The sequence below is a fragment of the Sorex araneus genome, chromosome 4 (genome assembly GCF_027595985.1).
Source record: "Sorex araneus isolate mSorAra2 chromosome 4, mSorAra2.pri, whole genome shotgun sequence".
Taxonomy (NCBI): Eukaryota; Metazoa; Chordata; class Mammalia; order Eulipotyphla; family Soricidae; genus Sorex; species Sorex araneus.
In genome coordinates this window covers 187,764,130-187,777,690 of record NC_073305.1, presented here as the reverse complement: position 1 = coordinate 187,777,690, position 13,561 = coordinate 187,764,130, and the positions used below count along the sequence as shown (strand labels likewise).

The 13,561-nt window shown below is 44.3% G+C and overlaps 2 protein-coding genes and 1 non-coding gene across 5 annotated transcripts in view; 2 read left to right on the top strand and 1 right to left on the bottom strand.

The window, feature by feature from the left end:
• The window catches only part of PACRG (parkin coregulated), a 366,509-nt gene that overhangs the window by 154,747 nt on the left and 198,201 nt on the right, over nt 1–13,561 (bottom strand). The gene's annotated exons all lie outside the window — the stretch shown is intronic.
• LOC129404634 (small nucleolar RNA Z195/SNORD33/SNORD32 family) lies at nt 11,637–11,720 on the top strand. The gene has a single exon (XR_008630012.1). It is a non-coding gene; the product is annotated as a small nucleolar RNA Z195/SNORD33/SNORD32 family (small nucleolar RNA).
• On the top strand, nt 11,801–12,174 carry LOC105943020 (60S ribosomal protein L13a-like). Its single transcript, XM_012932832.2, has one exon. It carries the CDS (start codon nt 11,801–11,803, stop codon nt 12,152–12,154), a length of 354 nt encoding a protein of 117 aa, XP_012788286.2. The 3' UTR covers nt 12,155–12,174.

Below are 13,561 nucleotides of genomic sequence, written 5' to 3'. Positions count from 1 at the left end.
GCTTCCTCTCCCCACCCTTCTTCACAGCTTTTCAGTTAAGCTGCCTACGGTTCCCGCTCCCTCTCTCCTCTAATCTATCTCTCCCTTCATGCAGGGGCCACCAGTGACCCTTCCCAAGTGTCCCTTTACTGTGCTCGTCAGATGACACAGTGGGCGACCGTGTGACACTACCTTGCCACGACGCCTACCTCCAGTACTCTGGGCATCACCACGGCTACTGTCACTCCAAGTCTGCGTCCAATTCACCATCTCTCGTACCCAGTCCACTTTCGAACAAGTGCCTCTGTCATGTGCTGTCTCGTGAGGGCTCCATCTCGGCCCGACTTGTCTTCCTGCATGGTGCCAATAGTGTCACCGGTCCCCCTTCTCTCCCATCCCCTTTCCCCAGGCCCTTGGGACATGACCTGCTGTGAGCCTCCCGGGTCTTCGCTGAGCCTGTGGCTATGCCCTGTCCTCCTGCACTGTCCCTGGGGACCTGGTGCCTTGTGTTCCCTGCAAGACGTGGCCTACCCACTCCTCCTTTGAGGCTCTCTGAACTCGCAGTTTCCTTTCAAGACTTCCTGGTCACTTGAGACTCCGTGCGTGCGTCTCTGTTCGCCTGGGCTAGCCTGCACCGCTGCCCCGCGCCCTGTCTGATGCTTTGTAGTCCTTATCACGAGTTCACGGCCATTCCTTAAGTTCCATTGTTCAGGGAGCTTGTCTTTGACTAACAGGGTGTTGGCCCCTGAAAGGCGAATCCTCAGCAGGTGTGTGTTGGCTTTAAAGCTGACCTTTTGGCTCTGCCTGTGTTAGCTCCTTGAGACGGTTGCTTAGCTGGGGAGTGAAGGCCAGCCGGGGCGTGACGGGCTCTGGAGCTGCGGGTGGCCCCAGGACCATCAAGAGTCGGCTATGGAACGCTGGCCCGCAGCATGCTAGAACACGCCTGTTTGGTACATGGTGTGTCCTGCAGCTAAAATGCTATCTTTGTTCTTCATTGGGAGCGACTCTATTCCAGGGGTTTTAAGAATAAGGCACAATGAGGACGGACTTCTCAGTGTTTCTATTTACTCTCAGTTCACAGAAATCCCTCAGGGCCCAGTTTGCTATTCTGCTTTAAAGCCGCAGAAAGAGAAGTTACTGGTATTCATAGTAACATCAAGTGCATCTGAACGTATGTTCATGACTGATACGTGGGCAATAATAAGACAGATCTTCCTTCGGAGGGTCACACCTGGCAATGCTCGGGACTCACTCCTGGTGGCCAGAGGGTCACGGAGTCCTGGGGCACAGAACCTGGCACTGCATGATCCTTCCTGCATGGAGAGCCTGCACTCGACTCTGAGAATCTTTCAAGACCTTAGGATCTTTAAAAAAAAAAAGGGTTAAATGTTGAGAGCAATTCAAGATTAAAAGCAAAAATTAAACAGAAAGACAAACTTGGGGCTTTCTGATTTGCCACTGTATGCTTGTTTATCACATACTATCTAATTACCCCTTCAAGTGCTTCTAAACTTGTCCTGTAGATGTACAAAAGGTCATTTTCACTATTTATTTAGCAACAAAACTCTTCCCAGTTATGGAAAACATTATTAAAATAGCTTACAATACTGAATTGTTTTCCTTTTCATTTTTGTCTTGTGTATTTATAATTGGTTTGTAATTTTATGACATTTCATACACAGTACTGAGTAATGACAAGCTCTTGGCCATGGGTTACAAAACGGGCAGGGGAAGAGATAAAGGTGAACTAGAGGTCACAAAAGGAAGGACACGGCAAAACTGCAATGGAGGAGCCTTTGGGAGTGAAAAGTGCAGAGGCCGGATTCAGCCACACCACAAACACTGACATGATACCTAAACCGCAATAATGAATAAATTCCAAAACATTGTTATGGCATTTCAGGGGTTAGCCTCACACCTCTTGCTGTGTAAAACTGTGACCAAAAACATCCTTCTAATCCCTCCACCAATAAGTCCCACCACCCATCTCCCGGCCCTCTGGGAACCACCAGACCTTTCACTGAATCTTGAAAGTAACTCATTTTAACAAGAAATATTATACAATATATTTCTTCAGTATTGCCATAAAATAAAGTTCATAATCTTTCTTCAAGGTTTATGCAAAAAAAAAATCCAAAATTAAAAAGAAAACTCCATGGAGTGAGGCACAGAACAAGGGTTTTTTTTTTGTGAGGGAGGGGGCTATCAGTATAATAGTGAGATGTGGGTGGATGAGAACCAAGGCACTAACTCCAGGAAGAGACCCGTCAGTAACTGATGGTACGGATGCAACAGTAACCATCAATGTTACCATCAGTAACTGATGTTTCTCTTCCTGGAGCTCCTGTTCACAGTCTCTCTCAGGCATAAGTTTTATGACTTTTCAAAGGTTACGTAGTACTTGCGACTTGATCTCTAATTCTCAACAGTGGCCTCTGGTCAAAGCAATAAAATTCGAACTGGACTTGACCTATCGAATGTACCATTTTAGTCTCATAACCAGCAGCTATTGTTGCAAGACTATATCAAAAGGTCAGGAGCATGATGAAGTTATTTTCATTAAATCTCAAATCAGGACCTTCGCTTCCACTCTCCACAGCCCTGCTCCAATTAGCAAACATAATATTGAAAATGAGACTCCTGAAGATTTTGTTTAAAGCCACAAATGAATCTAGAAAAGTATAATTATAGATAGCAATGTATCATATTGGTATCGGGACTGCTCAGGACTGCTCGGATCAGGACTGGGCCTCTTCCGCCCAGATCCCCCATGTTCCAGTAGCTAGGCGGTCACACCCAGAAACTGCCCCCGGAGCCCTGTAATCTCATCAACGGTCAACATCCAGAGACTATGAAACCAAGTTCCCGGAAGCTTATAGCTTATAGCCTAGTTCTCCCTCTTGAGAACCTAGCAAGTTACTGAGAGTTTCCTGCTCACATTGGAGAGCCTGGAAAACTCCCCGTGGCATATTCATATGCCCAAACCAGTAACAAGCTGGGTCTCATTCTCCTGACCATGAAAGAGCCTCCAATGCAGCACCATTGGAAAGGACGAGTAAAGAGAGGCTGCTAAAATCTCAGGGCTAGGACGAATGGAGACGTTACTGAGACCGCTTGATCAACAGGATGAGGGTGATGATGATGAATATATTATAACCTCACATGGACTGCTGACATAAAACAAAGCTTTAAGTCACTTTTATTCACCTTCTAGGAAGATACCAAGTTATTGCAAGAGACTGTATAAATCATATAGGCATTATGTAATGCTAGCAAATATGTATATAACTGCACCCTATGTAAAATAGATGTCAAACATGTGTGGAATATCATTTTTTAAAATGATTGTAGAAGCAGTTGTAATGAAAACCTAAAAATAATTTATATTATTTTATATATAAATGATAAACACTATATATAGCCAAACACATCTAATAATGCATGACTTAAAAAAATAAAAAGAACAATATGATAGCGACAACAGGAGCAGCAGTGCCCATGTGGCATCCGCCATTATCTAGGACTCACAACCCAGAAGAACTTGCTTGTGGTAATGTGGCACACAAGAGATCATGGAATGGGGATGTTACCGGCACGCCCTCGGCCCAGATGAGATCCCAAGTAGCCGCACACAACACAGCCCCTTTGCTCCTTAAAGACTATGATCCGGGAGGTCTACTAACCCATTTTGGCACCCAGAAACTTCTTATAGAAATGAATCTAGACTGTAAACTGAGCTAAAACAACAGAAATCCAAAACCACGCAGCTGTTCTTGCAGCCCCGCAAGCTCCTATAATCTTCATTCTCAGCAATAGAAAACAAACTATCAAATGATGCCTTTTCAGCAGATTTGACTGTTGGGGGAAAATTTCAAATAATAATAGTCAGTTCTCTGTTGAAATATTGAATGTATCCAAAATATAGAGAGAATAAAGTGAAGATCATTGGCCACTCAGGTGCGAGGGTGGGTGGGAGGGGGGTATATTGGGGTTCTTGGTGGGGGAATAGGTGCACTGGTGAAGGGATGGGGGGTTGATCATTATATGACTGAGACTTAAACCCGAAAGCTTTGTAACTTTTGTCACGGTGATTCAATAAAATAAAATAAAATAAAATAAATAAAAAGAACAATATGTTAATGTAAAAAGAAAAAGACTTTGTTATCAAAAAAGAGATAGTTGGATAAGACCACAGGCAAAACTGATGTGAATCCTGAAATTGCAAAGTCTTAAAAACAAGGGATGAGTACAAGGGATGGTTGAGCTCAGGACCGCCTTGGTTAGGGCAGAGGCAGAACCAGTGGCACAAAGGTGGGGGCTGGAACAGATGTGTGTCACTTCAGGACCGGGACAGTGACGTCTCTGGAGGGTGACGCAGAGACACAGCGTGTGACCGTGACCCCTGCCGGCAGCTCCCAGGGAGTCTGCCCTGGTCTGCAGACACAGCTCTCGCTCTGAAAACTCTGTGAGCTAAAAGACCAACCGGAAATATCACATTTGAGAATGGAGTAAAATCCCAAAGGAAATGTTTTTGAAGTTTAAAACATGGTGCCAGAGTGGTCATACAGTGGGCAGGGGCCTTGCCTTGCATGGGGCCAACCTCAGTTGGATTCCAGCACCCCATGGGGTCCCCCGAGTACTTCCAGGGGTGATCCCTGAACACCGCTGGTGTGGCCTTAAAATAAAACAAAACAAAAATGTTGAAAACAGGGGCTGGGAAGAGAATTCAAAGGGCTGGAGGACCTGCTTTGTACCCAGAAGGCCCTGGTTTAATCCCCAGAACTGCATAATTCTCTAAGTAGCCCCAAGATGGGCCCTGAGCATAGAGCCAGGAGGAGCCCTTGAGCACTGCTGGGTGTGACTTCCCCCAAACAGAAGCAAACAGAAGCTTAAAATGGCAAAATAACTCATTTAAACGCAAACCAAATAAAGCAGAAAAATAGCTTCCAGGATCATTAACTTGAAAATGCAACAGCTAGTGTGGGATCAGTGTTCCTGCAAGGGGTCAGAGAGGTTTCTAGGATGCACAAAGGAGGACTTTTCTAACACATGTATGTCACCCTGGCTGTGTGACTGTGGTGATAGAGAGCTCTGGAGAGACTGTCACCATTCCTTTAAGAAATGCAGGCAACCTGCATTTGGGCACATGTCTGGAAATAAGTCTCTGCATCAGAGAAACCAAGATCCAGGAAGGCAAAGGGCTGAGGTGAGGCATGGCCCTATGAAGTCCCCTCCTCTCTCCCATCACCTGGGGACCCCTCCTGAAGCCAGCTCCTCTCTCCCCATCTCCTGGGGACGCCCCTCCTCTCTCCTTGATGCACACCCCTGGCTGGCTCCCGTTCACTCTGAGACTTTCAGCCACGTAAATCCTCTGTGTGTACATTTTCGGGTTTGGTTCTTTCCTCCCACTCATCTGTCTGATGTTCATTTGTTCATTGGTTCGTTTCAGCAGAAACAAGACAGGTGGAGGGGTTTTCCACTATGATAGGTTTATCACAGATTGGGCACAGATGAAAGAAAAATTCGGTCCCAGAACCTACGGGCTTGCACAGGGATGAGAGCCATGGAGAGGATGCAGAGAAACCTCGGACCCAAGAAGCACCCACTCACGGGAGTGTCACAGAGGATCTGGTGTAGACAACGATAGAACTGGCAGAAAGAATAGTTGAGAGCATCCCATAATTAAGGACTGTGAGTCTCCAATTGAAGACAAATATTTAGGCATGTTTCTAAAATACTTTGAACCTCTAATAGAAGTAGAAAAGATTTAAAATCAACTAGACTCCTTTGTATTTCATCAGTAGAAATGTAACTGGTGTAACCTCTATGGAACACCACAAAGAAAGTATCTTCCTCAAAACATTTAAAAATAGACCTGTCAATGATATAGAAAGTTCTATTTTAGGTTTTTATCTGAAAGATATGAAAACACTAATTCAAGAAGATACTTGCTCTTATTTTTATTAAAGCATTAATCACATGAGCCAGGCCATGGAGACAATTCTCACATATGCCCAGCCACATATTACTGGATAAACAAGACGTGCTACATATATGTAAGGGGCTATCAACAGCTGCTGTTGGCAAGAATAGAAATGGAACTGGAGATTATGTTAAATGAATCGTGAAAAGAAGTACATTGGTCAGGTCATCTTCCTAATATATATAACGTAAAGAAGCAAAGCAAATAAACATACAAAGGAAATAAAACCAGATCATGGGATTCTAACAGGACTGAGATCAGAGAGGAAGGGTGCGGAGCAGACTGGAATGCCATGGAGATTATTAGTGCTTCAGTTATGACATAGACTTGAAGGAGTATGAATATGTGTAAGTACCTTAAAGATACACTGTTGTCAGCCAGTGTATTTTAACATGTATCAAAAGACAACTTGAAATACAAGACAGAGCCATGAAGGATCGTCATCCAGTGAAATTAAATTTCTCACTAACCAAAGATAGGCAAGTAGGTAAGAGTCAACTCCCTCAATATACAAAGTCGTTTTCAAGGCAATGTATAGATGAACTAACTTTAAAAGTAAAGACAAATAAAAGATATTGAACCCTGACTGAGAGTTCTTGCTTAACCTATGGATCAACACCCAAACCAAAGGATAGAATTTGTTAAGAAGTAAGCTGGACAAAGATTTGCAATGCAGCAGATGAATACAAATTGTTGAATACATATAACTAAGCATTTCTTATAGCAATAAAAATATAATAGTTATCAATATGGTGTGTTTAAAAAGTAAAGCTGCAAGAGTAGAGGAAAAGCAGAGAAGCCAATGGGAAACTGACTTGAGTCATGCAAGATTCTTGTATTTATAGAGATGAATGGAGAGTCGTGAATTAACTCTAGACACAATCAGGTAATTAAGCAAAGTGCAAGGATGTGTGTTGGAAATATATAAATAAAATGAGCTTGCAAGAAAAAAAAACACTGTAGAGGGAGGAATAAACTCCAAAAACCCAGCCAAAGTTTGGTCAAACATCTTCCTCTCATTCCCAGGGAAAAAACACAGAGGAATAAATATGGAGACTGAATTCAAATATATAAGCAATCTTAATAAGTACAAATGGGTTAAATTACCTTGTTATGGGACATGTTCTCAAAAGAGGAAAAGTTACACTTCAGCTATAAAGTCATTTATGAGAGGCACAGCCAAGCTATAATGACGGAGCGGTGCGGAAAGTGAAAGCATGAAAAAAGAAATAGTAAGTACAATAAATTCATGGAAGAGAAATCGACTCACCAAAGAAAAATACATGTCTGCAACTGTTAAGTGGTGCTTTAATTTGAATTATGTTCTCATCGACAATAAGCTAGAGTACCTGTTTTCTATTACCTATCCCCAAGGAATTGTGAGTTGGTTCTTTGAGGCTTAGCTTGGGCTATACCTTTTGGTGCTTGACTTGGCTAGACCTCTTGGTGCTCAGGCTCATTTCTGGTTCTGGACTCAAGGGTCACTCCTGGCTGTGCTCTCTGAGTTGATTCTTGACATATTATTGATAAAATGGTATGTCAGTATTTTTAAACTCCTATTTCTCTTCCTATAAAAATAATCATTTTTCAAAGATACCTTTGAAAGCTCTTTGTGTATCTTTTTCTGTGAATTGTATTTTCATTTTTGTTACTTTTTTCCTTCTGAGGTACTGACCTTTTGCATTTGAGGAGTACTTTTATATTAATGGAGATTTTTCTTTTATGTGTGACAGTTTCAAATTTTTCTTTTGCCATGAGATATTTTTTATTTAGAACCTATTCATCTTTTATGGGTTGTAAATTCTGAAACATCATTAGAAAGGTTTTCTCCTATACTATCCAAGAATAAATAAAAGGATTAAAAAAGATTATTTATAATTGTTTATTATATTACTTTCATAATACCTTTACATTAAAATCATTAAACCATGTGTAACTTCCCCTGGTGGAAAGCTTTTTTTTATTATTTTTTTAAATAAACATTTTATTTTATTAAATCAAAATGTGGAAGATTACAATGCTTTCAGGCTTAGGTCTCAGTTATACAATGCAGAAACAACCATCCCTTCACCAGCACCCATATACCACCACTAAAAAAAAAAAAAACCACACACACAGTACACCTCCCATCCCGCCCCCCCACCCCCCGCCTTGTAACTGATAAGTTTCATTTTACTTTCTGTTTACTTTGGTTAAATTCAATATTTCAACACAAATATCACTATTGTTGTTAGGAGTACCCCACTAGATTCAGACCTACTGTGAAGACAAAAGAGGTCTAGTGCGGCCGCGCGGTTTTGAATTTCCGTACTTTTACAACTAAGTCCAGGGAGATTTCTTCCAGATATTGGATCATTGCAGGCTTGAAAATCCAATCTGTGGTCGTCATAATATGGCGGACAACGCGCCCTTCATCCCCAGAGAGAGAGAGAGAGAGAGAGAGAGAGAGAAATACCTTTCCCCTCCTGGGCGGGCACAGGGCCGAGGCTTAGTTCTCAGGCTGGAGACATTCCGAGAGGAGTTGCCCATGCCGAAAGAGGTTTTGCTGGGTCTGGATTCAGACTCATGCAGCTGCAGAGAGGCCGCACATGTGTGCGGCCCCCGGGATCACATCTCGGCGGTGGGAGGGGCCGGTGCCTCCCATCTGGTGGAAAGTTTGAGGCATGCTTTCAGCCATGCTAATTCTCCATCGGGCTACCAGTTCTCTCAGTGCATTTGTTAAATAGTTTTCCTCTGGTCAGAGTCTTCCTGACTTCATAAAGTCTAATTTTTGGCTTTCTGCTTTGTGTCATTGACCTGTCTTTCTTATTCATGAACTGAGGCTATGTAATTTAATTATCATAATTTTTTAAAACTTTTTGGGTCACACCCAGCAATGCTCAGACATTACTCCTGGCTCTGCACTCAGGAATTACTCCTGGCAGTGCTTGGGGGACCATATGGGTTGCTGGGGGATTGAACCCGGGTCGGCCGTGTGCAAGGCAAACGCCCGACCCCCTGTACTATCACTCCGGCCCCAATTATCATAAATATTTAAGTGCTATTATATTATGGGCTAGTTTTGCTATTATTACTTTCCTTTCCTAGTTTTATTTGGAACTTTCCTAATTTGTTTTCTTTGCAATGTGAAATTTAGACATACATTTTAAACATAACTTCTCCCTAGTGGATCTAATGTAACTTCAGGACTAGGAAGAGAGCTCAGTATTTAGGGGGGCCATGCTTTGCGTATGCCCACCTGAGTTCAAAGCCCAGCATCACCTTGGGCCCGGTCCTGAAGGCCCACCAGCACCACTGGTTCTGGCTCTAAGGGTCTCCATGCCACCTCCCTCAGCACCCCTCCCCCGCCCAGCACATAGCTACAGACTAGCTGCACATTGTCAGTCTTCAGAACTGAATTCTGGCCCTGGTCAGACTGAGAATCACCAGGAGTGACCCCCAGGCCCGATTACTGCAGGGGAGACACTGTCTCCCCCTACACACACATAGACACACAAGCAAAAGAAACCACCTTGCCTTCCATAGTTAAATCATAGTCTTTATACATGTACACAGAGTTTTGAAAGCTGAGCCATTAAATGAGCATCAAGAAATACAAAAGTATCCCTGTCAAGAGTGTCATATGAACTGAGGAAAATGAAGGAAAATAACAAGTCATTAACAAAAAGGTAGCCGAACTTTTAACTCCCACACACCCAGCAATTGAGAGACACTTCACTCACGCATCAGAGAAAAAAGCCTTCTGACAACATGTTATGATCTGAATCACAACGACATGACTTAACCTTAAGAGAAATGGGAGAAGTACGTGTCTGCGGAGCGCCGGAGGAAGCTGAGGAGGAGGAGGCCGGCCGGCGAGGCTCGGGGAGGCTGGCAGAGCCCTCCCAGGAAAGGCGGGTGAGAGCCCCGGGCAGCTGACTGCAGCGGACACCAGGGGCCAAATAACGGGCGGTGAAGCTGTGTGACGGGAATCCCAGGGTACTTCAGCATCAAGTTCACATCTTGAAGCTAGAAGTGGCAAGTGCGGATCATCTAGGAGATGCAGAGAATAGCATCCCTCGGTGCTGTATCATTTCCAATCAAAGTCCTATCACATTCTCATTTATAGTGCAAAATTAGGAAAATCCCCATTATGGGCGGTAGAAATACCAGGATCTTTTGGTCCCATCACGGGGAAATAGAGATCAGTTTCGTAGGTGCAGATCAAAGCGTAAAATTTCTCGGCTAAAACTTATAGCAAGAAAAACTCCCAATATGGCTAGAAAGGAGACAAAGACTTTGTAGCATTTCTGCCCAACCGAGTACTGGGGGTCCTGGCTAGCCCAGTACCAGACACTTATTTCAATGGGAAAAGGAAAACAAAATCCTTGTATTGGAAATTTTTTGACTGTCCAGGTGACACCACCCAAGAGTCCTACTTTGGTTAGTAAGAGAAATTAAAAAAAAGAAGTGCAGGAGTCACCCACATCCCACACCCCTGCCACGAAGTTCATCTCCGGGCCCCCTTTACAGACTTATGATTCAATCCCGGGGGAGATCAAACAACCCTGATATTCACGGACACCCCGGTCTCCAGCCGAGACTCAAGATACGGTGAAGACCAAATAGCAAGAGAGAGAAAAAAAGTCTTGGAACTCGTATTCCTTCCCTGCCACCAGCTTGCCCTCATCACTATCTTGATGATGTGTTATTTTACTTCAAATACGGATGGCTCTGTCTGGCTGGTAGATATTCATTACCCGGTAACAAATCTGGACTTGGAAATGGAGAACCAAATTATTTTATGGAGTAACCTTATTTTAAGTTTCTGTCAAGACGCTAACAAGGCAGCGAAAGGTCAGTGTAAGCACATCTTGAATTTATGCACACTTAACCTTTATTATCCAGGAATCACACGTGCCTACCCACAGCAGCCAGCGAGCAATGTTTTCAAGAGCAATAAATAAAAAAGAAATAATCCCTTGTTCTAGAACTTTGAACGACTCTGCCTTCTGTCACCTGCCACAGTTAAGGGCATGTCCTAAAACTTTTTTTTAAATAGCATTTTAAAAACTAGGGCAGGGCCAAGAAGAGCCACATGTGTATCACAATCTGTGTGATATCTTCAAAGTTTTTCTTTCTATACCATTGCTGAATAATGCTAAAAATAGGCAAAGGAATAATTGTCTTTGGGGACAATAAGGGGTCTAAAAGGGCCATAGCAAGAAATATTCGGTAGGTCTGAAATTTGCTGGCGGATTTCAGAGTGCTGGCGGAACTCTAGGAATTGAGACAGATTTAGAAACTGATCGTGCAGTGCTCGCACCACTGACATCAGTTGTCAAATGTGGGAATAAACAACAAAAACTGACCCTCAAGGAGATAAGGCACTGGGAACACCCTCGACCAGAGGGTCAGAATTCAAGAGCTTAGGTAAGAATTCAGGTGATGTTAATACCAGGATGAATTTTAAGATCACGTATAGTGGCTGTCTCGTACAAAGGTCTAGGAATTTCTATGCGTGACAGGCATACCCCACTACCACAGCTTGCGTTTCTGAACCCTCACACACGCTGAAATGACACAGAGTGAAGGAGCAACTCTGACTAACTTACATGGAAACATTTGCCATGCCCGACCCCCAGAATAGCCTACCGAATTATACTAAATAGTGCAGAAGACCTAAAACTCACACGAGGCTAGTGATGAGGTTTCTCCCACTCATGTTCGAGTTACCCAACCATGAGATGACTCCACATGCACTACTATCTGAGGCCGCCACTTTGCGCGTGCCCCCCCCCCCAACCACAGGATGGGTCCCTAGAGTCTCAGCAGCCCAAATCTCCCCTGCCTGCAGGCATGCTGCCCCACAAGACTAAGCGAGGCCAGGCTGCTTTGGACTGTCTCAAAGTGTTCGATGGGATCCCAACTCCCTATGACAAGAAAAAGCGGATGGTGGTACCAGGTGCTCTGAAGGTGGTTCGCCTGAAGCCCACCCGGAAGTTTGCCTATCTGGGGCACCTGGCTCACAAGGTCGGCTGGAAATACCAGGCAGTAACAGCCACTCTTGAGGAGAAGAGGAAGGAGAAGGCCAAGATGCATTACCGCAAGAAAAAGCAGCTCATGAGGCTACGGAAACAAGCCGAAAAGAATGTGGAGAAGAAGATCGCAAAGTTCACAGATGTCCTCAAGGCCCACGGACTCCTGGTCTGAGCTCAATAAATTTGACTGTTGCTTCTCAAAAAAAATAAATTAAAAAAAATAAAAATAAAAATAAAACTCACACGAACCCTAACACGGGGAGACACATGCCCGTTATAAAAGCAGGCGGGTATGAGTTCCCCTGCATCACTTGTATGTGGTGAGCCCCATCACTCCTTAGAAGTTACTGCACATCTCCGGACCTTGGTCATCACAAACAGAATGGCACACAGTGCCCAGGATTTTCATAGCACTGTAGGTAGCACTGTCGTCCCATTGTTCATTGACTTGCTCGAGTGGGCACCAGTAACGTCTCCATTGTGAGACTTGTTGTTACTGTTTTTGGCATGTAGAATACACCACAGGGAGCTTGCCAGGTTCTGCCATGCAGGCAGGATACTCTCAGTAGCTTGCCAGGCTTTCTGAGAGGAACAGAAGAATCAAATCTCGGACAACTGCATGCAAGGCAAACGCCCTACCCGCTGTGCTATCACTCCAGGACTGGATTTCCATAATAATTTTTAAAAGGTAACACATGCTAAATTGTGGCAATTCCCCCTCTCTTGTTCTGAAAAGAAAATCACAGTCACTAAAAAAAAAAAAAAGAAGTAGAATTTTAAGAGAGTGCATACTTAAACGCCAAAGGAAAGGTATGGAGGAAGGGGACCTAGAAAGCTCTGGCTGGAGAAAGGAGAGATTTACGTGTAGAGAGGCACTTTGACACCCTGTGTGTGTTGGGGGTGGGGAGGTGTGCAGGTGCCAGGCAAGCAGAAGAGGGAGGGGGCGTCTTTCATTCCCACCACGTCTAGAGCAGCTACTCCAATAAACAAGGAGACAAAGACGGCTTCCTCAAAGGGCTCGTGTGAGTAAGCAATCATTTAAGAACAATCTAGAACTTAGTCATCTTAAAAATTGGATACACTGCGGGGCTGGAGCGATAGCACAGCGGGTAGGGCGTTTGCCTTGCACGTGGCCGACCCGGGTTCGAATCCCAGCATCCCATATGGTCCCCTGAGCGCCGCCAGGAGTGATTCCTGAGTGCATGAGCCAGGAGTGACCCCTGTGCATCGCCGGGTGTGACCCAAAAAGAAAAAAAAAAAAAGAAAAAAAAAATTGGATACACTGCTGCCACATCCTTGGCCGCTGCCATTCTGATCTGTTTCTATGTGCTCGAGACTGCAGATGCATCAGGGTGGTTTTGTTCTGAGACCGACCTGTCCTGCTACACCGTTCCTCTAGCCCGTCCACATTGCTGCCATGGGTGGGATCTTGGCAGCATGAGGCGAAAGCGCCGTGGGGCTCCTTCGAGTATAAACCTCAGGAGTTGGGGCTAGAGAGACAGTGCAGTGGGCAAGGTGCTTGTCTTGTCTGAGCTGACCCTGGTTTGACCCCCAGCACCACATACAGTCTCCCAAACCC

Bases quoted from the DNA above. Each gene is read 5' to 3' on its own strand.
- LOC105943020 (XM_012932832.2), top strand. From the start codon at position 11,801: ATGCTGCCCCACAAGACTAAGCGAGGCCAGGCTGCTTTGGACTGTCTC.